The sequence below is a fragment of the Falco punctatus genome, assembly GCF_963210335.1.
Source record: "Falco punctatus genome assembly, chromosome: 4".
Lineage (NCBI taxonomy): Eukaryota > Metazoa > Chordata > Aves > Falconiformes > Falconidae > Falco > Falco punctatus.
The window spans coordinates 71,149,498-71,177,314 of record NC_137583.1 but is presented as its reverse complement, the minus strand read 5'-3'; the positions used below and the strand labels follow the sequence as shown (position 1 = coordinate 71,177,314).

The 27,817-nt window shown below is 41.5% G+C and overlaps 1 protein-coding gene across 2 annotated transcripts in view; it reads right to left on the bottom strand.

Moving 5' to 3' along the window:
• NEBL (nebulette) overlaps positions 1–27,145 on the bottom strand; it is a 309,240-nt gene extending 282,095 nt beyond the window's left edge. For both annotated transcript variants that reach the window (XM_080382351.1, XM_080382349.1), the window contains exon 1: positions 1–27,145. In XM_080382351.1, the coding sequence (XP_080238477.1) occupies positions 1–69 (69 nt within the window). In that variant the 5' untranslated portion in view covers positions 70–27,145.
• Between the last annotated feature and the right edge of the window lie 672 nt (positions 27,146–27,817).

Here is a 27,817-nt window from a genome sequence, read left to right as displayed (position 1 = left end):
CTTGTCCAGGCAGTTGACTTTCTCGGTGGGATAGACCACTTTGCCACAGCGGGCGCACTGGGGGTTCATTTTGCGGCTCCTCTCGGGCTGCGGCTCCCGCGGACGGCGGCGGCCGAGGCTGCGGTGCGGCTGGCTGGGCTGGACGGGGCTCCGGGCGGCCGATCTACCATCCCCTGCCCTGGCGGGGACGCCGGGGGTCCTCAGCAGCTGCCGGCGGGCGAGGAGGTCATCGGCGGCGGCTGGGGAGGAAGCGGCGCTCCAGCTGACTGCGGCTCGGCAGCATGTGTGAGTGGGCGGGCGGGGAGCCGGTGCCTGTCGCCCCCGCCCGCTCGCCGCCGCCCGCCCCCACCGCCTCCTCCGTGTGCTTGCGCGCTCGGCTCCCCGCGCCGCGGGCTGGGTGACTCACGCCGAGCTCCGGGCTGCAGCCGCAAGCCAAGCCAAGCCCACCGGCGCGGCGCGGCCCGCAGCGAGGGGAGGGGAGGGGAGGGGAGGGGAGGGGAGGGGAGGGCGAGCCCCGCGCCGCAGCCGCCCCGAGCGGGGCACGATGGCGGGCTCCGCGCCGCCGCCCTGAGGCGCGGGGAGGGGGGGGGGGGGGGGCGCGGCGCTGCGGCCGCCTCCCGGGCGCACCTGCCCGAGGCGCGCTGTGGCGGCGCACCACCCCTCGCCGCGGCGGGAGGGAGGGCGGGAAGGAGCTGCGGCGCTGCCGGGCCGCGGGGGTGGCTCGGCCGATCCCCGAAGTTAGGCCCGAGGCCTGGCCGAGCGCCGGCGGGCACCTGCCGGGCGGGGCGGGCGCGGGGCGGGCGCGAGGCCCCGGCTTCCCCCGCGGGGCCGCTGGAGGCGCGAGGCGGGCTGCGCGCTCCGCCGCCCTCACGTCCCGCCCTGCTCTCGGGCGCGTGCCGCCGCCTCCCCGCGGGCGACCCTCACGGGGACGGGCACGGGCACGGGCGGGCGGCGGTTCCGCGGGGCGATCGCATCGCAGCCCGCAGGGCGCATCCAGCGCCTCGGAGCAGCCTGGGGCCGGTCGGTTTTGACTTGCTAGTGCCGCGGGAGCGGTGCAGCGAGGAGTCGCGCATTTTTCCGTAGCTGTGTTTAACTACCTGGAATACAAACCGCGCTGATGAAAGTGCTTAAGCCGGTGCAGTGCAGCCTTTTCTGAGGGGGTTGTGGGTTTTTTTTTTCAGTAGTGCAGCGCTCTGGCGCACAGCAAGGACAAATTCTGCACATACTTGGGTGTTATTAAGTAATCAGAATGCAGTCAGCTCAACCGGAATACTTGGCTATAATTCTGCCTTAGCAACCCAACTTTTATGCACTGGTTGTTCAAAGGCGTGGGGAGAAACAGTAATTTCATCGAAATTAATAATATATGTGATTAAGTGAGAAATACCTAATCAGGCTTTAAATGTTACATGACAGAAGTTGTAGAGCTTCTTATGCCTCGTCTAGGCATAAACATCTGGCGTCCAATGAAATTAATGATGTTGAGATGCTGGCAGTGCCGCAAGCAACAGGAAAGCAAATTTGCAGGCAGTCTTGTAAATGCTTATTGTCTGCTTTGGCTGTCTCGGTGCAGCAGCAAATAGACCAACTGCTGACCGGCTCCATTTCTGCATGCTGGTCCATTTTGGGGCCAGTGCTAGAGGTCTGCAGTTCTCCAAAATCCTGGATCAGACTTTTTATACTGTTGTTAACCAAATTACTCTTCATCTAGAATTTAAGATTTGTCTTCTCACAGTTGATAGCATGATAGTTTTTTACAACTACCTGAAGACCAGTTTGGACTCGGTCTAAGATTTCACGGATGGAAAAAGGTGTATACACACCCTGCAGTGCTGATGTAGGGTCTGCTGCCTCCGTGCTGTACAGATTACCTTACAGTCCCTGTTCGACAGTCTGACTGGCAGTGAACAATGGCTTTTATTCAAGGAACTCTGAATGCCAGCTGTCTGAGTATGTCGGTAAAGGAAACTTGAATACATGGTAACTCAGCGGTTTCTGCAGGAATTGTCATTTTTGGATCCATCTAAGATCACATCTGAGCTGAATTAGGCCCAACGCATAGGTAAGCCATCTCTGTGCTGCAAAGGTAGTGGAGTAGTGAGCCTGTAGCAGGAAGTAGGATGGAGACTCAGCTAAATAGAGGGCAGCGAATGTTATTTACGTGGGGTGGGGATTTTTTCTTAGCTGACTCAATTCTTGCTTTGCTTAGATTCAGCCTGATGGCTTACGGGTGACAAGGCTCTAGCTCATTAGAAATAACTAGAAGCATACAGCTCCTGCAAACCACTAATATGAAGTCTTCATTCCTGGAAGCTCCAGATTATTAAAATCACATTCAAGGTCTTCTCAGCATGCAGACAAAAATAATTTGGATATTACTCTCAGTCTCAATGCTACGATGAAATCTCCCACCTTATTCTTGAAGGAAAACTTTTATGAACCAAAATATCAACACTAGAAATGAAATAGTAAAATCAATAGGAATACCTGCAGTTGTATCGAAAATGAGTGTTTTGGCAGTATGGAAGCATTCCAATATTTATCATTATTTCAGGTCCAATATTTATCATTATTTCCAGATCCTTGTATTAACTTTTATTAGTTTCCTCCACAAGGAGGGAGAAATAGTGTCTGAAACACAGTCTTCATTTCCACAGCACAGAGCTCCTTGCTCATCAGCCACAACTTTTTTCTAGTGCTACTGTAATGAAAAGCAGGTTCTTTTGCTCTACACAAACCAGTGAGAGAGACAAACCTACTTCACCAATGATTGTTTGTGAGAAAGCAGTGAAATGTTACTCGGCAGCAGTCTTTCCTTTTTCTGAGTAGGTAATGATGCAATAGTGAAGTCCAGCAAAGCAAAATCCAACAACCCTGCTGTGTTGCTAACTAAGAGGCTGTAAACCAAAGACTACAAAGCGCAGAAGGGTGAATACCTTGCACTCTAGCTAAAGAACTGTTGCCGCAAGCATGGAGACTGTAGTAGGTAATGGACCTCTATCTCAGGTCCAGCATTGATTCCTAGCTGGTAAGTACTGGCAAGTTGTAAGTGGCATCCCAAGATTTTACACTCTTATGCTTACCTCATCTGGTGCATTTCAGGGCCATTTATCTAGCCTAGATGATTGGTAAGTGAATGTTTAGGTGAACAATGCATATCAACAACACTTGCAAGAAGATGCTTTTTTCAGCATACCTACACATGTAAACGTGTGCTGCAGGGGAAAAAAAAATTATGGTGATACCTGATTTCACACGTTAATAATGAATTTTACCTGAGGCAGAAAAGTTTCAAAAAAACTGTTAAACTAGAAAGTTAGTCTATGTTATTGGAAGTGACTTGACAACACCTTGGAAGAGACAACCCATAGATGCTTGTTTATATGGTCATAGGGATCTCAGGTTTCAATCTAGTTCTTCTGAAAGGCTTCTTGTGAACTTTCTTAGCTCTCTTTCCCACAAAATAGACTCCTTATAAGCCATCTCCCATGGCTGGTGTTAAGACCGGTTGGATCTATCACGTGAACTTTGAAGCCTAGCCAGAAAGCAAAGGCTTCTGTCTTGCAGGTTACCATGCATTTCCCAGGCTATACAAAAAAGCTGAGAGGTGGTGTTCGCTGCCTTCTGTCATCACATGAAGGCATTGTCTTTTCACCTAAATTTCTGCAAGTGGAGTCTGCTCGCAATGTTGTGGATGTATAGAGCCCTATTGAACAAAGTAGGAGTTCACGTAAGCATAGTGATTTGTCTTTTTCAGAGCAAAGAAAGTGTTTTCTTCCATTCAGATATGTATTCATTTAATTACATTTTGGGGGGGGGGGAAAGTGCTGAATGTTGTATGCCCCAATTAACAGCTGATGCCCCACTTGCAGTGTCATCATTTTTCTGAAACAAGTATGACAATATGTTCTTACACTCTGAAGGACTTGTGTAGAAATAATGTTTGCTATATTTCACTGATTTTTCATTCCTGATCCAGGTATAAAAGGTGGGCTAACTGACAAGTTACAGTAACGTACTTAAAAATACCATCTTAACTGCTATACCCAGCTCATAATGTTTGTGTATGAGCTCCAGCAGGTATTGTATCACATTTAAGTGGAAGGATGATCTCATGGTTAAGACACTGCATGGAGAATTGCAGACGAAGCCTCTGAGCAATACTGCAATACAGATAAATAATACTGAAAGAGGTTTTGTGAAATTCTGTGACTGTCCTAAATTATGTAGTAAACAAAGATATTAAACTCATATTGGTTGGCACAGGAGTGGCCAGTCAATTTTTGACCCTTACTGTTTGAGCTTACATTTAACCGTATAAAAGAAGAAACTGCGTAGTTACATTTCAGATAGGAACAATGCAACTTTAATGTGACCTTGTTTAGAGCTACCCAGGGTGCTGTTGGAGAAATGTGTTTTTAAATTCTCTACTGTAGAAGGGTAATTTATACTCTTCATATGCAAGGGTCAGTGGAAATATGTTTTCAACTTCAGCTATAGAAAAACTAAAAACAAAAGTGATTGTTTTCCTACCAAAACAAAAGAAATTGTTAGACTTTATTATGTTCTGTAATATGATCTAAACAACACTCTGCAGTGGAATCTCAATACATGTTTTCAGAATTACTCAATCTTTAGCTACTCAGATCAATCTAATAGAGTAAGGAAATACTAGAACAAAAATGGTTAACCAGTTACCAGCAGTTTTCTCTGTTCTTAGGATCTCCTTTCTTCACTCAAAAAGCATGCAAGCTGAATCCCGCATCCCACAGTAGCTATACACTTAATGAATATATGAACAAGTAATAATGAAGAGTCAGTATGACTATGGAATTGCCTAGAAGAAGGGGCTTTTATCCTCTTACTGTTAACGTTGCAGTGGAAGTTTCAATTTATGCATGGGGTCAGGATTTTCCCTTATTAATGGGTTTTTCAGGGTATTTGGATGATACTTTCTCTTCAAATTATGAAAAAAAAAGATTTTGTCTATGTTTTACTGAAGACAAAAGGTAACTGTAATAAAGCTTAGTAAAAATGGGCTGGTTACTGGTATTATGCTGAGCAGAAGGTTGTTACCTAGTTCATTTGGTTTTGTTTGAACCTCGAATAGCTGATTTATGAGTAAAAAGCAGATTGAAAACTTCTTTCAGGTGCAAATCTTATTACTTGCATGCATATGGATGTGTTACAGAAAAAGCAGCTGGCATCAGTGAGGTGTACACGCTCTGTAATTCAGGTGCACAAAGCAGGTAGAGTTCTGTGGATAGCAATACACAGGGTGTTTTGAGAATTTGGCAGTGCATGCTTGAGTGTTGGCTTTTTTAGCAGGCATATCCAGAGATAAATGAGCACAACTAGGATGCTATAACCACACATCCAGTATTTCGTAAATTGTGTCTTCGGTGATCTGGGAACATAGAAACACTCAACCTGACTTCCAGTTCAGTAACATATTCTAACATCAGAGGTTGGGGTGCCTGCGCACCCTTCACATTAAACTTGCATGTGTGTAGTTTGAGAGGAATGAACAATGTGAGCAGGTGCAGGCAGAGCACAGCAAGAGCTGTGTTCCTCACTGCCAGAGCTGCACTGCTGCCAGTGCCTCAGTTCAACTATTCAGTCTGTTGTTTTGTTTGCAGACCAAGGTAAGGAAGTTGTAGATCCCAAAACACTGTTCACACAGAAAGTAGTCTGAAATCTGGAAGCCTTCAAAATGAATTTCCATATTCAGTGACAACACTTAGAATAAATATACATTATTAGTACTTTTTTAAAATTCCCTTCTCTCTGTTACAGTCCTTGTAATCTTTTAATCCAGTTCCAGCCACATAAATGGAGTGAACCTTTTTATTTTATATATATTGAATGTGTTGGGAGTTTTTTTTACCAGCTGTTTTTCCTCCCTTTCTAGTCAGAGTTAGAGATTCCTACCATGTTTTGCAGGAGTAAAATCAAATTAAGAAATAAAGATTAGGGAAGAGAAAAAGTCTATATATTTTATTTGATAAAGCAACTAATTTTCATGAGCAAGTAATTGATACAGGAATGATAAAGCCATCATCAGAGCTCTTGGAGAAGCTGAAGGAGAAGACTGTCTTTGGTCAACCCTACTACACTGTGTCAAGAATCAAAACTAGTTGCTTAATCCCAATCGAAAGAGATTTTCAAACACTTTACCACCACAGACAACCAATCCAACAGTCCAGGCAAAAGGCTCTATGCTGGACTGTCAGCTGTGGAAGCACAGAATGTTATTTACTCATTCTGTTTTAGTAGCTATCACTTTCTGTTTGCCATGTTGAGTAAAAGTATAAAGCTACTTGATTTTGCTTATGAAGATGAAATGGGACTAAAAGATTATTTGGTATTTGTGGATATTGTTTACTGGCCTATGTTTAGCCTGAGAACAAAATAGGAATTTAGAGAGAGAATTAGGGTTCTAAACTGAATTTTTAAACCTAATGAGAGGGTTCTGGTAGCTTTGAATAAAACTACAACAATGGCATTATTCATACTCTTGTCTATGCAACTACTTTCCCATTCCAGAAATAGGAGTTGAGTAGCTTCCTGCCTAAATAAACAGTTCACGTAGATGGAACGTGATCTATAAAGCTTTTTAAAATAAGGTTTCCTTTTTTAAACTGAACAAAATAGTGAAATACAGGAAGGGTTGGGCTGGAACTGGGACTGGATCCTTGAGTTTAATGTTTTAAAAGGTTATGTGACGAGTTCAGAGTAACAATATGCTTACTCTGTAGATGGCCTGGAAGTACCGTGTGGAATACACTCCCTTCATTGCCAAAATTCCCTCCATTGCCTCTTGCAATAGAAATACAGAATCATTAACAAGCCTAACTGGGCCTCAGAGGAAACTGTATTTCCAGCCATCTTAGGAAGATTTTTAAATTGTAGCCTTCACAGTACAGACCTGTCAAATCTCACACATCAAGAAGGAATCTCACATGTTTAGCTCCCAACCTATCTCCCCTGCAGCTCAACCTGTATCACACTCATTTGCAACACTGTGCCATGGCTCCTCTCCCATCCTCTAACCCCACGTGCCAGGCACAGCTGGATGGCCCAGTCTACAGCCTGCAGAACAGCTGCAGCTAGCATGGAACATCAGGGAGCAAGAAAGGAGGAGGAAGAGGATATCCAGTGCAGCATGGCTGCGTTGCTGAAAAGAAGGATGGATTCCAGGGGGATTCCTGGAAATACCAGCAAAATCACTTTCCAGAAAGTAAAATCTCTTCATGGTTCAATGTTAGCATTTTTCCAATTTATGTTACTTTTTAAGTTTTCAGTTTTGAACATAGAGACTATGAGCTCAAAGGCTATTAAATAAACTCTTACAAACTGTAAAAATTATAATCTCTAAACAAACAAATGAAAACAATACAGTTCAGATAAATTACAGGCTTAGGCCAGCAAGACAGTGACTGGTGATAGTCTTCTACCAGCAACAACAACAACATTGGCTTCTGCAGCACCATTCCAGGTCCCAAGCTTGCAGAACATGCTAATGTAATAGGAGACAGGACTGAGGAAAACTCACCTTCCTCAACCTACCTGGAGATAAACTGCTGAAAAAGGCCATCTCACTTTAAGCTCAGCTCAGACACTTTAAGGATGTGACTGTGAGTTCTGCCTTATACCTGAATTTTTAACAACAGAGCTTCAAAGGATTGAAAGGTTGGGAACAAAAGGCCAAGGCAGAGACCCAGCCTGTATAGACCCTTACCACTGTATAGATCTCTGGTGACCTGAAGGGCACCATTTGTGGCCTGGTACACTGTTGCTTTCATTGAAAAGTCAGGGATAACAAATTGGAAGCAAGGTGTCCTCTCTCCAGCATCTTTTGGTGTGTATTTTCATAGGCTTCTGTACTGGGCCCAGAACAAAGTCTAATTTGAACCATCTTCCTAAATACTTCCTATCATATGGGATTATAATAACCTTGGATGGAGAAATACACAATTTAATCTTCTAGTTGTTTATTTTAAATTAACTATAACTGCATTAGAAAATTAATAATAAATCCATTGCACATCTTTTAAACATCTTGACTATTTTAACTGATAAGGTTATGCTATGAATAGAAATTGTGTTGTACATACAGGTACTTTATAATATCTGTGTCATCTTTTTAGTCAGAACCTTTTATTTCTTTCCTCTCTGCAATAGACAACAGGGAATAGCAGGCCCAATGCCACTGTCATGAAAAAGATACAAGTGCCTTTCTTTTCATGAGATCTCGGCACTTGCTCATTAATAAAAGATTAGAAAAGAAGAAACAAAACCATAGTAATTATCAGCCAAAAATTCATCTGAATACTCTAGACCTTGAGTAAGAATCTTAGTAATGTTGCATTTTGGAGGAGAGGTGTTTTTTTAGATGTGGCACAAAAGCATACACAAAGCAAAGGAGAACTTCATAAGGGATGACTACTTTTCCATCTAACTGTAGAATTACAACTAGCGTGTTAACTGTAGTTTCAAGAAGTAAACGGAGAGCAACATGTCACATAAATTGGATTTTCTAGCATGTAATTGAGGATCTTCAGTGCGAAGTTCTCATTTTTCCCCAAGCTTTCTATGCAGTATCTTAAATGTTGTCTTAGAAAAGGCATTATGTGGAGCATTAAGGAGAGCACAAATATCAGTACACTGCAGAGATACCAGTTAATTTTCCTTTAACTACTGAATCATAAATAAAGGAAAACAGCATTGTTAAGTGGTTCTAAAGTTACGTCAGGCCAAGCAGCGATTGCATTGCCATGCGAAGGATACAGTTTTGAAACATGCTACAGAGGGAATTATTATAAAGTTACATTATACAGAACATTTCGTTTATTTCATTCACATTACAAAAGCCCTAATGATATTGCTGTGCCCGCCCCTTTCCCTGATGTATGCTGCAGGCCAAGTAGTCCAACTGTCCACGTTGGCTTGGCAGCAGAGTGCATTTCATGTTACCATGAGAGTGGCATACTTGGTCCATCGAGAGAAAGAAGGAAAACTCCAGAGGATTTGGTTTTCAGAGTCCCTGCTGGTGTGACTCATAAGGCAGCCAGAGCTACCTGTACTAGCAGCAGCAATTGTATGAGGCAGCACGTCACACAGCATCATCTCCTCCCACAGAGCAGAGAACTCTTATGAAGGATTAGCACCACAGCCCTGAAATAACCACCCCAGTCTTTCCAAGAGAGCTTCCCAAATTAACCAGTGTGGCTGCAGCACCTGATCTCCCCTAGTCTTCCAGCTCCCTCAAGCCAGGGCCTTGCACTGACAGTATTAACCAGATACAAACCCACTGGTGACCAGTCAACTCACATCTGCTACAGAACCGTCTGCATCCATCTGGGATGATGGTGTGGTAGCACACCCTCCTGCCTCTGATCACACATGTGTTGGTGCATCTCATCCCATTTTTTCCTTACAAGCTCCTGTCTGCTAGATGGTACAGAGAAACATAGTTCAGATCCACCAGGTTTTCCAGGATGACATTAGCTGGGACAAGCAGGAGGGAGTCCTTTTAACTGTCCCTTCTCCTACCACAGCCTGATTTAAACACATGTTCCCCATCTCTACTATCAGCCCATGTGAGCTCCTAACTTAAATACAGAGTTAGAGAGGGACAAGATCCTTGCAGCCACATAAGCCAGGCTGAACCTGATTTTCTGCTTTCAGTCCCTCTGCTAAGAGATAGCAGTAAATAATGGCAAATAACAGATAGGACTCTCAGTCTTTATGGAGACAACAAATCAGAGGCAAATAAGTGAGAGCTATAAAGGCCCTGCCTTCTGTTCTGCTAGGGCTTGTAGGATAGGTGTTGTGCCCAGGAATATGTAGATGTAGAGGCTGAACATACCTGGCGACACCAGCCCCAGACTCCTTCCAGAGGAAAGTCCTCAGACCAAAGAAATGATGTAGTTTGCTAATCTGCTTGGCCTTGATCCAACACATGTCGAAACCAACTGAAAGACTCCCACTAACATCCGTGTGTGCTAGATTAGAGTGTAAATACAATAGGCTATTTAATTTGCACTAAGGAGGAGTTTCAGCATAAACAGAACACGGTGTGGTTGGTTACGTGTTGGCACCACGCACCAGTTTTAAATGTCATAAGCTCCTTTCACAGCACTGGTTGGTGCAAATGGACAGAAAGCTACTGAGGCAATGTAACGCATAGCTGTTATCTTTCTCTTCATCATCTTTAACTCTCTGATGAAAGAGAGGCCAGATTTCTGGGGTCATTTCAGATACAATTATACTGAATTAAACTTCACAACTGTTTACCCATAAAATCTTGATAAATAGGTGTTAACCACTTCAAGTCAGCTTTCAAAGAGGTTCTTAGTAAAAACAAATCCTTCATGCTCACAGAAAGCTTGTTAAATAGTGCAACACCCTGGAAATTGTAACTTCCAAACTATCAAACAAAACACAAATAGTAGTAAACTTACCTACTTTGGTGTTACCAAATTACTTGAAGAGGAAAATGTCAATATGACATTTACACTTCTTTGGTGTAGCGAATACATGTCCCATCAATTATCATTCAGAAATGGTGCCTTGGCCAACATACTTGGGGCCACAATGCCTACTGTGGCCAGCTCCTCAGAAGTTAAGCAAAAGTAAATACTGCCAACTTTGATAGACTTTTCTGGACTGGCACTTGGCTGATTTCCTTTGCTCAGCCTGTATTCCAGCTGGGGTAAATATTGAGGTCGATGTATAAATATCACTCTGGATAACTATTCTGTATAACTACAGTACATCTGCTCTCCCTAAATCCAGTTAAATAAGGCAGGATTGCACTGCAGATCAGATGTTACAGTCTATCAGGAAACTTTCCTCATAAGCAAAACTGAAATTGCACTTGTGCATATTTAAACTGATGCAGATAGTATGGCCAGCTCTAACATCAAGATCATCTTAGCACCAAATCAGTCACTTTAGTTCATAAGGTATTTTTAACTCATGCCTTCGTGCTCCCCCTCTTAATTTCTGAGTGCCTCTGCAGTGGGAGGGTGACTGGTATGACAGATCCAGCATATTACTTAATATTCTGCAGTCCTACTCAGTAAGAGATCACAACCCTATTTTTAGAAGAAAAAATAAAATCACAATTTGACTGCAAGCATAGGGAAAAGAAAAAAGAAAAAAAATAACAGGAAATCTGTATTCAAAAGTTTGTTGCCTTTAATTTGTTTTCAACTCAAATATGTTCCTCCTACTAGGTATAATTTTTCTAACACAACACTGAAAAGTTCTTCATGATCCTGGAAAGGAAGAGAATGTGAAAAATCATTAAGGAAAGAACTCAGCTGCATGTGAACTACAGTTGTAAAATTAAGCTACTCAACTAATGATAGATCAGAAAACCCACAAGCTGTCAGGTTTTCAAATTACACCAAAATTTGTCAAGTATATCCTCATAATTACGTGTAATAACTGTCATGTGAAATTTCTCATTATTCTTTCTTGCCTTTCTTATCAGCTAACCTGCAAACTGTTTCAAATATAAGTCAAGACCTTGTGCTAACCTACCAAACTGCCTGAAGCACAAACCACACGTTTCTTTTAGGTGACTTAATCCCAAAAATACTAATCAAATAAAACTTACAAAGCTAAAATATACAGTGATATTGTTAATAAAGAATAACAGGAAGTTCCAGCACAGAAGTGTGTGTGAAATTAAAACTTATCTGTAACAAATAATGAGAATGAATGAGAACTCGGCTGACATGGAGCCCGCACAACTACAGCAGATTAAGAAAGGTCTAAGTCTGGCAAGCTTTGGGCTATGTTGTGTGGAGCTGGCTGTTCTTACAGCACTGAAAACAGATTTATTTTTTTCCTCTCCTGTCAACAGGTTTTTCTTGGACCAAGACAGAAAAGGTCATAAACTTTTTATTTTATTATTAATTAATTAAATCCAGCTTAAATCTTAAGGAAAATTTGTAAGAGTGGGGACAATAAAGCACTGGAATAAACTGTCTGGGGAGGAGGCGTTAAGAGTCTCCATCTTCGATGCGTGTTAAAACGAGGTTAGCTACTGCTGATGTTAGCCCATGTTGGGTGAGAGGCTGAATGAGGAGATCCCCTGAATTTCCTCCCAACCTAAATTGTTCCATGGTTTTAAATTTGTATTGAGAACAATACAGCTAATATTGATCCTGCCTTGAGACAAGAATTTGGGGCTGGTCAACGTTTTGTTCAGCCTGATGATTTGATTAGGTGGTTTCTCCACGTTAACTGTGCCTGTACGTCTGCCCAGCTTTATGTGGGAGGGATTTTCCTTTGCATTTCGCATGCCTTTCTGCTGTGAGTGAGCTCGTGGAGGGCCTAGACCATACCAGAGGAGAGCAAAGAGCCCAACAGCAGGACAGGAGTCTGAGGGCAGAGGAAAGATAAACTGGGCAGAAGCAGGATCCTGCTTTGCAAAATTTACAGTGGCCTTTAATGATGAGCAATTCTGACATTGCAAAAAGAATTTCTCAAACAAAATATGTCTAAATTGGAATGAAGATTGTGAGTATCTTTAATCTAATGAATGGGAAAAGAATTTACAATAACATTGTCTTTTCAAAAGACTTAATCTAGTTATTTAAGAAGACATCAGGTTTTGGCTCTACTGATATAAAGGCAAGTGAAATTCAGTCTAAATACTAGAAGAGCCTAAAATCCAACTGGTCTGTAAACAAGTCGAACAGAGGTTCAGCTAGATAGCTTTACAATTTTCCAAGTCACTGAAGCAGTGAAGATATCAATTGTTTGAAGAGAGGACTAACTGGCTGCTGCCTTTTTTCTCAATCCTATATTTTGTTTTATTTTATTTTTTTAGTTGTAAGGAGGCAGTAGCAATGTTACTTAGGTGATTTTAAATGAGTATTTACATTTCTGGAAGGTTTATTAAGTGTAAAGAGACTCTTTAAGTGCTTATCTTCCTGGAAAAGATTAAAACATTTTATTCAGTGGAAAAAAATATTTAAATGCTGGGTTTTCCATTTTAACTATAATGGCTCATGTTTACAGTACTCCAGCAGCTTCCAGGGTTCACTGAAGATAATGACTGCCTGCTTATAATTAAGGATTGCACAGGATTTTTTTTCTATGCACCATCCAACTTTGAAGATTGCAGGCTTACTACTGCCCAGCATTGCCACTTTAGTGACAGATTGGAACACTATTACTTAACATCTCAAGGACGGTTAATATTTTCGATTGCTCTTTGGCAGAAAACAGAAAGTATTTACCCAAAGGAAATGTTGATAGAAGAGAACATCCACTGAGTATCCTCTCTCTATAAGTAGAAACAGTAGTATTGAAGGTCCATAATGGAGCTTGAATGAATTTATTTACCTCTCTGCAAAATAATGTGTTCTTTGCATAAGATTTCCTGAATAACCTGAGAAGGATGCATATATTTAAGTGTGCTAAATATTTGCTTAGTAGAAAATGTGTGGCCATTATATTTTACTTACTGTTTGAATTTACTGTGATATTAAAGCTCTTTTCCTTAATAAAATAAAACATCGGTGAAATTCAGGTGAAAGCGAGGGAGGAAAATTTTTTTTTCTTTTCTTTTGTCTGCCTGGAAGAAGCATTAGCTTCATCAGTCAGTGCAGAGATCGGAGCAATTTATCTAATATGTAAGTGCCTCTGTCTAAAACACAGTAAACACTACAGACCAGTGTAGGCAAATTATGGCCAAAACACCCTGACTCCGTCCTTTTATTAAACTAGGTTAGTTCTAAGAAAATAACAATACAAAATTTGGGAAAGGGCTTTTTCACAGAAAAAAAAATAGTAAATAGAGTGGGTACAGAACCAACTTGTTATTCCAAGAATTTGAATTGATCAGCCTGTTATTTGCAATCTATCAAACACATTTCTCCAGGGATGCAAAATTGCTGTGGTACGTGCTCCAAACAGAATGCTGAATTGACTGCCCAAAGACAGACCCATAGTGTGATATATTGGTTTCCACTGCCATGGTCTCTCATACTTATTGGAAGTCTTTGAAAAAGTAATGAAATTTAAATGACTGCCTCATAGAAACTGTCTTTTAATAATCGTTAAAAATCATTTTCTTCTGAATAAATCTATAAGAAAAATTATCATCCTTTTCTTAGTATTTTTTTGACACCAGGAAATCTATCTATGTAAGCCTGCAAACACTGATTGATTTTATAAAAGCTCTGTATCACTGAATGCTTCCATGTAGATCGAATCGATGATTTGCTATGAGGAACTGTCACACACTGCACAGAAGCCGTGTTGCAGAATTATCAAGTCTTATAACTGTGAATAGGACTATCTTACTTATACAGTGAGTTGAAGTTGACTACAAGGGGTGGCTGAGCAGCAAGAATCACATTTTTGAGTTTGGATGTCAAGCTGATGGTAAATTTGAAAAATTCAGTAGAACTCAGTAATCCTGAGGGGAAGCTTTAAGGATGGTGGAAAAGGACCAGGAAGTTGTAACAGAGTAAGATCTCTTCTGAGTAGCTCTGTCTCAGCAACCAGAACAGGAAAAGAATGGCCAAAGAATGGAAAGGAAGATGAAATCAAGGGTCTTCATACCTTAAGACAGCTGACAAAAACCTGGTGGAGCTGAAATGGCTGAAGAACTTGAATGTTATTTTCATGTGGATCTGCAAGTCTTCTGTATTTTATTTGTAAGTGAAATTTAGGTTATAGGGAAGACAGCGCACTCTTACATAACAGTGCCTGTGCTGAATCTGCATATTAATAACTTGTGCTATTGTACATTTTCTGAAGAGTGAAATATAAGCACAGATTTCCAGGGGGAGGCTGGAAAGACCTTAGTCCCTGGCTTTGGCTCCATTTCACCTACCCTGCTGCAACACTGGTGGCTCCCGTACTGCTGAGCAGTGCTGCAGCTTCTCCCTGGCTCTTACATGGCCAAAGGGAAGCTGGAATGTTGTGCTGCAGCCAGGTGAATGTGCACATTCATGTTTTCTTTCCTCTCCTGACTGTTAACATCTCTTTCATGTGAGCCAATACGCGTGCAGCACCTCAACACAGGGTGTTCAGATCACCCATTCAGGGGTGCATTTGCCCCTGAACAAGAGGGCACATCGTTTCACTAGGATTCTCATGAGTGCTCAGCAAGGAGCGGGACTGAAAGGGTTAATACTAGTTTTGGAGTAATTGGACTGAAACTAATGCAAACGCTTCATTTTTGGCAGCAGCTGTGGGCTTTCAGAATGTCACTGCTGATGCTGGGAGAGCTCCTATGTCAGACAGTCCTCCAAAAACCATGTAACTACAGACACACAGCCAGCGGTACCATGTCTAAATCCTGCCCCGTCCTAACAAATCAGGGATGTGTACGCTCAAGGGCTGGGTGAAACATTCTCAGTAGCCAACATGCGGAGAAGCAGGGGTACTGGTAAGATACCATGCTGGACACAAACACTACCACAGCAAGTTATAATGTTGCTTTTAAAGAAGGCTTTCTTGGGAGGAAAAAAAGTCTTATACCTGTACTGAAAGCTAGAAGTATATTTTACTCTGGTCTCAGAAATAGTGCAGAGCAATCATGAATATGAACAACACAAGAGAAGTTTGTTCTTGAGTTCAGTAACCAGCAAGGTTTGCCCATTGCTGATCGCAGATGTTCAGGGCTTGTGGCTGTACCTAGCTGGCTGGGCAGGCTGGATAACCTGATTTAAGTGGAGACCTTGAGGAGATCCCAGTTCTCCTCCAGAGATGGTAGCAGTACAGGGAGTGCTCTGCACAGGCCACTCATCTTGGTTAAGGAATTTAGGAATCCAGATGACTTGAAGACAGATACAAATACCAGTATGAAAATCATGAAAACACAGAGGCAGAGCCTCTGCAGGCACAGGTATTTGGTCTGGAAAGCTGTAGTTAGGGAACCCATCTCTCAGCAGGGATAGAATTGCATCTATTAAATCCAGAAGGATTGTTGGTGCTCATTAGTTCCCCATTTTAAAGAAGAATTGGGTCTAAGCAGATTTCTCTGCCCTTGAGGAAAGATCTAAATGTCTACTGCAGACAGCCTGCCTTTTTTTGAGACAAGAATTATAGTCAAAATAAGGATTAGGAAAGTCTGAAAAAAAAACAAGTCAACATACACTGTGGTTTAGTTCTGAGCTAATCTTCAGACCAGCAAAGTTCAGAAAATGCACAGTCACAAAATGCGGCACATCGCGAAGGGACTACCTCCCCAGATGCTTACGTTTTTTACTGCAGCACCTATCTGTGCTATTTAGTGATCCAGACTGAGTTTCCAGACAAATACAAAATCAGAAGACATTCAATTTCGTAGATACCTGGCAGTCTAAGGCAAAGGCTAAGAAGTAGATAAAGACATCAGAGAAATAAAAATCAGAATGACATTATGTTGGTAACTCTGAGAATTTACACACATACACACAGACTAACTTAAGTCCTTAGACATTGCTGGAAAGGAAAGTTTGGAATAGCAAAGCGACCTTGTGACTACCTATATGAGCTTCATTCTAGCAAGAGAGAAAGAACAAAAAAACTTCGTTTGAAAATTTAACAAGTGGCCCACAAAGGCAGTAGATTGATCAGAGGTGCATATGCAGTCCGGTAGAAATGGTAGTGTAGGAACAGACTATAAAGAGCGTGGAGAGCAAAGACAAGTAGCTCATTATGCAGCTCACTAGCCAGACACAAGGATTTGTCACTGATGCCTCTTCTCAGATCTTGCAGGGTGGCTGAAGTTCCAGCAGTGAAAAGCCGTACCAGATCCTGCAAACAACATACCTGGAGCACATTCTTTAAAGCATGAGCTTCTCCTTGTCGTAATGATTCATCGGTCCATATCCAAGAGACCTCTGTGTAGAAGTTTTGAATAGAACCTGAAGAGAATGCTAATAAATTCATTAGAATTCCTTTAAAAGCATTTCTTTGTCTGATCTACCGAAGACCAGTAACCCACTGATCCAGCAGAGCCCATTACCTAATTCTAACAACTGGCTCCAAGCAAAACTAATTTTGTTATTTTTTATTGGAATTCCCAACAGGAATCCAATATTCCAATCTTTTGTTTTAAGGCAGATTTCTTAAAGATGTTTGACCTTCCTTGTTAGGTTTCAGATGGAATCTCCAGTCCTCTGAATCTTAGGGATCTGCAGATCATCATCACCCAGCTGTGCAGCTCTCTTTCCCAGCAGCAGGCAGAGGGCATGGGAGGCTCAGGGCTGGGGAATTCTCACCAAGCCATAGAAGCCCTCCAGAAGCACGGTAGCCCTCAGTAATTGCTGCAATAGTCTCTCCACAGAATTGTTCCACAGTTTTGTGGGGAATGTTCCCTCTGCTCCCACAGCATCAGCCTCTTTCATCTGATGAGGTCAACCACCATTTAGCATTCTGTAAAATTTGTCTGTGGGCTTTAAAATCTACAAATAAGTGTACTTAAAACATCACGTTTGAACAAGCATATGCATCTTTCTCCTACATGCTGAGATACAGGATCCGCACTTCACTTGCAAATGTTGGCAACATTAGCATGACCAGCAGAAGCAGCAGCTCATGATGATATAGAAGTCCAGAAAGGTACAAAAAGACATTTCTGTGAAATATACTTGTAAAAGAAACTAGTTTAAAATTAAATCAATAGAAAATTAGATTAAGAATTTTAAAGATTTTTTCCAAAACTGAATAGTTTCTGACGTACTAAATAATACATCTCGTGAGAAAAAACAGGCATACCTAAGAGATTTGGGTTTTGTCAGTGTTCGCTCTAAATTACTCTGACTGTGCAAAACAGCTGTAAACAGTGGTGTCCCTGAAGCAGGCAAATCACTGCACGCTACACCTTAAAAATGCTAAGGGACTGTGTGCCTTCAGAATTTAAAGCAGGTGTCCATACAGAGAAGCACAATACAGCAGAAAGTGGTGATCCAATTCCAAATCAGCATCCCTGCTTCTATATTCCTCCCACACGTCCTATGCAAAACCAGGACATGTGGGAAAGCCAGCAAGGGCCACCACTGCAGCCAAGGGACTGTATTCTTCACAGCGTTCCTTAAAAGCCTCCTGTCCCTGCCCTCATCTCATAAAGTCCCCCTCCTGTACTGGGTAGGGACCCAAGAGCAGGCTGTCGGCAAAGGGACCGGGAGTACTGCATATTCCACTTCCACTCACTAGGCATCTGGTCAGGTTGTGACTGTTTGTTTTTCACTCACAGGGTAAATGAGATCAAATTCATGAGAAAGGACAGCACCGCTGCAACACGAGACAATTGCTTATAGGTAGTTCACAGCTGGGAAATACCTATAAAATAGCTGAAATTAAAGGTAATGCTTCTATTCTTAACCAGAAAACACTTTTTTGAAGTAACCTACTATTGCCTTCTTTATTAAAACTCCAGACACTGCAATCCAGAGATAGTAAGACTGCAATATTTTTTTTAAATTATTTTTAAATTTGTACTGAATTTCTAGTCCTCTAGGTTGAATATTTGTGTTTTACAGATATCAAAAATAGAAAGTAAAAATCAGCAATTTTTTTCTATTTCCTGTGTGTTTATTCATGTCGTGCTCTATTCATGGTTTTGGAATGCTAAGAATTTAGCAATAGAGGGTAACATCTGTATGAATTACATAAATATAATAGAAAAGGTTGGAATCAAGTATAGAGAAATCTTCCTTATTCTGAGCTTAATTAAAATAAATTTTAGTTCTAAGTTTTCATATTTCCACAGAATCTACTTCTTTTCTACCATTTATGTTTTCAGATTCTGATAAGGCTATCCTTGAAGGCAGCCAGTAACTGCAGAGGACTTACAAAGTGCAGCATAAAGATCTGGGAACCCAGGCCTCAGATTATACACTGCATGGTATATTTTTTGATTTGAAGGATTTGTAATTAATCATTAAAACGAGGATGACAAAACTAAGTGTTATGCCACCACTGCCTAGAGTTCATTACAAAGTGTGAGTTCACCTTTGCACATTGTCCCAGTTTAGCTTCAATATCAAATTTTACAGCTTCAGGACCTCATAGATAACAAGATTAGCACATATTAATCCCTTAATCCTTTCTCTAATTGTTATGAAATCTAGAGTCATTAACAACTTCAGTCATTCCTGACCAGCTTTTTTATCCGACATCAGGTTTTATCATCTATGCTTGAATTTGTAGGCACAAACACTGCAAAGTGTGATAAAACCCAGGTGAGAGGGCACAGACACTTCAGGCAGACACCATGAATATTACATGAATAGAATGTGTACATTGGTATAAATGTTTTTTCTGAAACAGCTTACTATGAGAAGAAATCACTTCATTCAAGAAGAATCAAGAAAGAAATATTCAAAACTCACTGTGCTTTATAACAAGGTTTTCCACATACATCCATTTTTTATGGGTTTCCTCTTGGTGCAGTTTCTGGTATTGTTTCAAAACTCTCTTAAGACTCTGAATTTTATTTTGTAACTCTGGCTGGTTTACTACAGATTTTTTACTTGATAAGCCAAAAGTAGTTTAGCAGCTATTTACCCTTGAATAAAATGTTTGCACTGTTTAAATGCCTGAGGAGAAAACTTAATCTGGATTTGAAGATTCTACAACTAGAAGTATCATTTAAGTTTTTGAGGAGGAAAATAAATAATCTGAATGTTGATGTTTCTTTTTCTTTAGAGGGTAGCAGCAGTCTGGAAAATTACCGTGAGTCCTACACGAAAGAAGATCATTAAACTAAGATAAAATTCTGAAATGCTACACAGTGTTACACTGGAATTTTAATGCATGCTAAAAAAAAGGCCCAGCATTATCCATCATGGCATGAGATCTAAAGGTGCGGAAGATACACAAAAACCATTATTATAAAAGGTGCTTGATTTTTAGATTGTAGAGAAGAAACTGCATAGACTAAACTGAACGGGGGATGCCAGGTGAGCTAGGGTGGTGGAGAGGGGCAAGTAACCAGCGTACTCGTCACAACACAGGGCAGTTTGACCTGGGCAAGCTTATTCAGACAGGAAAGGCAAAGATGCAAAGCACTCTGAGGGGGAGGATTTAATATAGTTAGGTTTGCTACCCCAGCAGGTTTGGTTCAAACACAGCTCTTATATCTCTGCATGGTATCGGCATGTACAACCCACTTAAATCGTTAGGCACTGCATCGGCTGATGAGTTCAGGCTCAGAAAAGAGACAGTGCAGCCTGTTTGCTGCTCTGGAGGGTCATAAACCAGCTGGGGGTAACGAGAGAGGCAGGAGGCTTGAAGGTCTGAACCTAAGGGATGGAGACATTTTTGGGACCCAGCTGGTGTCTATAAAGCACCTTCAGTATCTGTCCCTAGCAGAATGGATAAATGGCACGCTGCTAAACACCGACTTTGGTTTTAATATACTGTTGAGCTCACTCCTTTTTCAAAATGGTATCTTGAATGCCAAAATGCATTAGAATGCATTTTTTATCCAGATCACGGTGATTAAGTAAATTCCTATTTAATTATTAAGGAAGAAGATTAACCTCATTATAGGATATCATTGTATAAAGGCTTGTAACACAAGCAGCAGAAAAGAAGCAACCAGGGCTCGCAAGAAATGAGTCGATTGATATCGGGTAGGTGGGAAGAGGTCAGATACGACCACAAAGACAAAACCTCCTATAATCTCCTAGGTATTTCTGGACCTGTTATGAAAGATGCAATTAAATTCTGTGAGAATTCTGTGAGCTCTGGTTTTGTGGATATCAATTCATCTTGTGGTAAACAACCTGCCTATGGCCTGAACACATGAAAGATAAGTCATTGCCCATTTCTGCAGTGACTAATTGCTTTCAAGGAAAACAGCGTGATAATTCGAACGTAAATGTATTATCTAAAACAGTTATGTTACAAAAAATGTTAAGGTAGTACCTACCTTACAAATACAGAGTATTTACAGACTACCCAATAGACAGTGGTTCCTGAGATGGGTTTCTAGAGTATTTCTTACATAAGCTAACCTGTGAACATAAAAGTTTTGGTTTGTTCCCAAGTGCAGAATTTAATTTATATTTTTTAAAAATCAGGTAGCAGACTGGTTTTAAGGGATATTTGTAAGATCAGTGGCACACAATAAATGAATGCTATCAAAATTATTGTATGAGTTTCTGTTTGTCCGTTAACACTTTTTAAAAAAGGAGAGGGGAAAAAACACCTTTCTCAGCAGTGGTCCTAACCAAGAAGAGCATTACCTGTACAACCAATAACTGTGGCCTGTCTACCATTCCTGGAGATTTGTTGTTGCCAAGATTACTAAAGCTGTGAGGTCTTCTGCAACCATGGGATTTCTACTTCAGGTTTGACTTCACAAACCTTTTCCAGTTACTGTCAGATATTTTATTATATTTAGTATATTTCACTCGAAAGCAATATACATACCTGTCCCTAAACTCAGTAGGAGCCTGTCTTTTGTCTTCAAGCTGGATGAGATCAGATTCATAAAGGACCATTTTCACATATCTATAGATAAAATCAGATTTTCAAATTGTAGTTGTTCTCATACAAGAACAAACTTTTGACCGTGATAGACTTGAGCAGTTTGAATCATCTCTCCACTGCAGGACAGCAAATGCAGGCTTAGCCCATGGAATCAGTCAATAGGCACGAATCAGTCAATAGATACTAATACCCAAATACCTTGAAAAAGAATAATGTTGTCTTTGCAGTTTTGAACGCCAATAAAATCTTCTCCTAAATCTGATATATATAGGTGCACCTCCTGACTGAAAATCAGTGAACAGTCCCAGATCTAGTGACGTCTGGTCTCCCAGAGATGTGTGTCCTGCTTCAGCAGATCCCACTAAAATAACTGTGACCTCTCTGCAGTGCTTCCAGTTCTCCATACTCTGTGAGGCCCCATGTACATCATTCATCTTTTTCTCATGTCTGTAAAATACCTGCTAGCCAAAAGGCAACACAAGCAGTGTCTGAGCCACATCCATGCTGACTGGCCAGCCAGTGCCTGTGCTGGTGGGCTAGATGGCAAACTACGCTGAAAAAGTAGCTCTCGAGTTCCCACTGCAATCCTTACCAAAGCCAAGACAGTCATCAAGAGTCTATTTTTTTCCCAGTCACTGATTTTCATAACTTCGAGACTTCTTGCTTTCCTGTCAGATTTGATTGAATTTAGCCAGGTTCAAAAGTTACTGGGGGGAAATGATAGAAAGACTGATGAATGGACAGACTCACATAAGTCTCATTTCCTTGGGAAACCAAGGTAAGCAGCGACAGATCCATAACCTACAGTTATAGGCACTGTCAGCCTACATATGCGTATCATTACTGTTCTCTGCCTCCGCTCATCTCTCTGACTGATGCTCATATAATGAGGAAGGCATTTGATATTTTTATCATTTATCTGTTAATTAGTAGAGCATATTTCTTTCCAGCAATCCACCCAGTGCCAGCAATTAACACAGTTACTTGTTTCCTCAAGGCCTTTCTTACACTACTGACATTTCTTTGTGCCTCACAAATGTATAATCTCCATCCCAGGATAAGAGCATTTCAGTTTTGATAGCACAAATTGGTAAAATGAGCTAAATGTCTGTAGATATAACCTGTTTTGGAGCTGGGGCTGGGATTTCAAGTGAGTACCTCCCAAATTGCAACCCAGTGTTTCGCTCTACAGCACATTGCCTACTTGCCAAAGCTACCACGCAGCGACCACTATCCCAGCACAGCCGCTACCACTCAGTCCTGACACAAGCCTGGACACAAACACCTGATCTGGAGGGTGGATGGGTCCAAGGAGCTTGGCCTTGCTCTCCCTCCCTGCTTCCAGCGAGGCCATCTGTTCTTGGTGCCTGCCGCTTTGCTTCACGCTTGCACAGAATCAGTCTTAGACAGGATTTTTCATATTTACCTATTGTTTTTGACACACTGCTATGATTTTGTTGACTATGCATCTAAAAAAATCATCACTTCCTTCCTGTCAGGCTTAATCTCTCAATCAAATCTGAATAAAAATTCATAGGACAAAGACAATGCACTTGGCTAGTCACAGGGAGCTAGGGCTTTCTCTCTCCCAAATTTCCAAGAGCTTCCACAAACCAAAACAGTTCATAAATACTCTTTAAATGGAGAAATTTGGCAACCTAAAAAGAGAGGGCACTGGTTTAGACCCATAATAATATTCATGGGAGATTTAATTCAGTTTCTTGGAAAGATTTCACCTGCAGCCACCATCTGGCTCACTGAAACAGAGCTGCAGAGCTTCCCCAGTAGATCCCGTTAATCTACTGAGTAGCATAGGATGATTTTGAGGACCTCCTTTTCCTCCTCTTCCCAGTGTTCCTGAAGGCTGAGTGCATCACATGGAATTCATCATTTGATGTCACCCTTCTGCTGCTGGATCTGATACAGGGCACAGTAGTCTAGCTGTTAAAAATTATTGCATACTGATGTCAAGAAGGTTTACTGTTTTAAAAATCTGATTTCTTCTTTCCCTCTGCTGAATACTTAGATTTTGTAAAGATGGGGGGGGGGGAGGGGGGGGGGCAGGCAGAAAATGCAGACTTTAAAATTTTAGCTCTCATTCTACAATTACAAACCTTTTCCTTAAAGTGCTCCTGAGGACAACAGGTTTTGTCTCTTATTTTCATTTTTCTTTAAATAATCATCAGGTTTTAACATTTGTTTTGTATTATTCTTTTATTGAGCTATCTTAATAAAATTAATACATCTTCTTTTACATTACTGAGAGTGAAAGGCTGCTGGGGAAGGTGCTGCAGAGGTTAGCACTTACCCTTGTGTCAGTCAGGAGGGTCCTTCCACGACATGCCGGATTTTTTCTGGCTGCACCTCAGCAGTACGTTCAAGATCGCTTACAGACTCCAGGGCCAGAGTCCAGCTGGAATCACATCACATTTACCCCAATTTCGTTTCTGTGGCTTCAGATTCTGTCCTTTATTTTCTCTACCATACAAGAGCAGAATCATACTTCCGGCCTCCTAGGAATGCTGTTCCTCGTCTTTCCTCTGGCCAGATGTTATTAGGAACTCCTGTAATTGTTTGTTGGTTTATTTTTGTGTGTAAATGTCAGTGGCTCAACCAACCTTCCAGTGTCTTGCAGAAAGAAATGTGTCAAACAAACATGAGAGGCCTCAACTTCTCTGTATTTTAAGAGAACGAATACTCAATGTGACAAAACCCTTGTCAAATCTAGTTTTCCCTCTACTTCTTATTCTTTCCCAAAAGTGGGAAAAAATACGTGTAATGACCTATTATCTAATTCCAGAAACTGTCCTGTGAGGATGCCTATCCGGTGGAGACACCTATCTGTGGCTCATACATAGTAACCCCTTTTTTTTCCTAGCTCTCTTCCAGTCTGCTATAAATTTGTTGTGATTGCTACACAGAAACAGCATTTTTTAATTTTTAAAATAACCGTGCCCCTGGAATTGTTCTTGTCAGTGTGTAAATCTCCCTTTATTCCCCTACTGCAAATACTTGTTTATCCCTTCCACAGACAAGCAGACTGGTGAGAGGTGTGTGTATGTGTGTGAGCACGCAACTTCGTATCTGATTTTAGCATTCTCCTATTCTTAAAACAGTAGTAACCTCCCCAGAAGAGAAGCAAATACCTACTTCAACCTGGGAGAAAAGGCAACCTACAAGGCACCACTCAAGTGAATTGCTTTTTCATGTAATTCTGCATTTTAAATAAAGCAGCAGTCTAAACGCCTTGCTGTAATGGAAGGTTTCCCTGGCTTATATAATGGCTCACGCAGACAGACAGTCCTTCAGAGGCTGCCACTGCAATTCAGACAGAACGAGTACAGTCAGAAATACCATCCAGAATAATAAGCTAACAGCCCCTGGATCTTGAATCCAAAGGAACCCCCCGCCACCTTTCTTTTTTCCCCCAAGGATGCCCACAACTGTAGAGCAAAATCAGAGCACCAAAGGGAAAGAAATAGGTCTGACATTGTCGTATTAACATGGCACACATGCGGCTGGCATTTGCAGAAACCTGCTATGAGCAACTCTAAACTCTACAAATAAGTGTCACTATGGAAACTAATCAAATGAGCAGAAGTATGAGAGAGACCGCCCCAGGAAAATGTCTGCGAGGGATAAATATTACTATAAACAAATTCTTTAGTTTAAAGACCCTTGCTGAAAAGGTTGAAGAAGCTGGCCAGGTGTCTCCGGGCTCTGGAGCAAGTTCATGACTTTTTCTCACCAGGTCAGCAGCATCCGGGAGCATTGTGCCTCTGTGAAAGGAGAACAGAGCCTGCTTCATTCCTATGCACCAGGGAGCTCTTGGCTCAGAGGAAAACTTTGCTTATATCCTCCAGGAGGATGGCTTCTTGGCAGAGTGGTTCGTCCCTGACAGCTCATGAGGACCAGGATAAATAGCTGGGAAAAGTGGCAACTCAAATACAAGTCAGAATTAAATGTTTTGAACATGCTAAGCTTGTCAGACTGGAAGCCAAAAATATGTTTTATTTCAAATGAATACAAAAGTTACGGTACTTTTCTTTTGCAGAAATTCTCAGCCACTTCTCTAAAGCAAACACCATCTTCATTATATATTTTCTGCAGTTAGTGTAAGGAACTGTGTGTGCACATCTTGCATTTAGTGATAAAATAACGTATGAGAAAGAAATTGTAGTTATTCAAAAGCAAATAGAAAAATCCATAGTTTCTGTTGAACCGGGGCATACGTCTTTATATTCAAATATATCCTATGCCATATTGTGCCTTGTTATGACATTGGGTTGCATTATAAATAGTAAGCCCTTTGAAGAAAAGAAACCAATCCCAGAGTTTGTGTGGAAGCCAGTAAATGCTCTTTCCAGACCCAGGAGTAAAATCGCAAGGTAAACATGGAGTCTTCTGACTTTGATCAAGCAGCACCTTCAGGCAGCTATGACCTACTACTCCTCAGATCACAGCAGTGGTCTTTATAGCAGAACATCCAGCAAATTTTGGAGGATAGAAGGATAGTCAGTGGCTGAGTCTGATCAAAGTCAGCATTAGTTGATTAAGACTAAGAAGTGAGATAAAATATAATTGTGTTGAACACAACCAATAGCTACTTCTCAGTTTTGCCATTTCAATAGTAATGGGTAATACAAAGGTGCTCTGCAGTCATCCACATTTACTATTTCCTTAAGAAGGGTTTGGCTGGAAGTCACCTGCAGGAGACCTGTAGCTGGTTCTGAACATTTGGCTCTTGGAATCACTGTGACAGGTCACAACATGCAGAAATAATCACTGGTGACATTTTCTTGTTAGTGATGGGCCAGCTCAGAGAAATTCACAGACTGCAGCGTTGAAAGGTTTATAAATTCTTTGGTTTCCAGTAAAATGACGTGGAAAGAATTATATGTGAATTTTAAAAAGAGATTTAATCAGAGAGGTGATCGGGGTAATAGACTAAATAGCAGACATTTTTTGTGAATAAAAGGCAGCTAGCTCAGTGGGCATTGGTAGGTGGTAACTACTGATAATTCTTTATAGCTGTGGCTCTCCCAGTCTTTTGTTAAATAGGGCACATGGCATAGAGAGCCTGAGCAAGTTTTTTATGCCATTTTCTTTACTGTCAAAAGCAAATCTCTTACTGACTGCTTGTAGCAAGTATGAGTAATACAGGCCTCCAGCTACCGGGGGAGAGAAACTGCAACAGCATTAAAGTTAAAAGATCTGGTGTTTGTTCACACATATATTTAACTATGATATTTATTACCTTTTAAGCGAAACAAATAGTTCTGTTTCGCTTCGTTCCGTCCAACGTCTTGGAGAAGCAGAGGTCAGGAAGAAAGCTTTCCTTTAAAATGCTCTAATCCTGCCAGTAGTCGAGGTAAGCTATCAGAAGTGCGTTCTGAAGCTGTTGCAGAGGGGGCTGTGGGCTGCTGTAGGCTGAAGAGTGCTGAGTGGTCGTACAAGCCCCAGGCACTGCTGTGCACGGAAGGATGGAGAGTCCTGGCGCTGCTCCAGCCATAGTTTTTTGCTGTAACCCAGTCTTTTCTCCCCTGCCTCGGATGAACATTGTGGGAAGGGGGTAGACATAAGCTGGCTCACGCAGAGCGTGAGGAACAGGGCCTCTCTACAAGATCATCCTTGCACTGCAATGTCTTCCTTTGGCTCACAACAGCAAGTTGTGCTGTCAGTGCCACACGAGAACTCAATAAATTTATAGTGCTGAAACAGAAAATTAAAAAATAGAGTTTTAATAACTAGAAAAATTGACCATGTTCAGTTCTTTGGGATTTTAGCAGTTCTTTTCTCTTTTTTATTAACACAGACAATGGAAGTATGGGTTAGTTACAGCAGCCCCCCCCCTGCAGCCCCGACCCCTTGCTGTTGCAGTAACTGAAGAGAAGGGGAGTCTGGGCTTTATACAAGCGCTGAATACATTTGCATATCCAGTAGCAGGCATATTCTTTTTAAAGTGAAATATTATATTGGCGGTACATGTAGGTGGAAAATAAAGTATCAACTGCTTGACGAAGACAGCATTTTAGAAGCCAGCTTGTGTAAGAAAGCTTCTTTGTGATTTTTTAAGGTTCTTGCTCCCTTCAGTTTCCATACAGCAGAAGAACAAGTATTTGGGGATGGAGACTTGCTTAATGGAGACAGCATTTAAGAAGCCAGCTTGTGTAAGAAAGCTGCTTTGTGATGTATTATTTTTTTTTAAGGCTATTGCTCCCTTCAGTCTCCACACAGCAGAAGAAAAAGTATTTGGGGGGGGGGTGGGGGGGGTGGAGAAAAAAAGGTGTAAAACAAAAAAAACTTTAGTAGATTGTCACACAAATGAGGCACGTCACAGGCTAAAAGGTGCGTC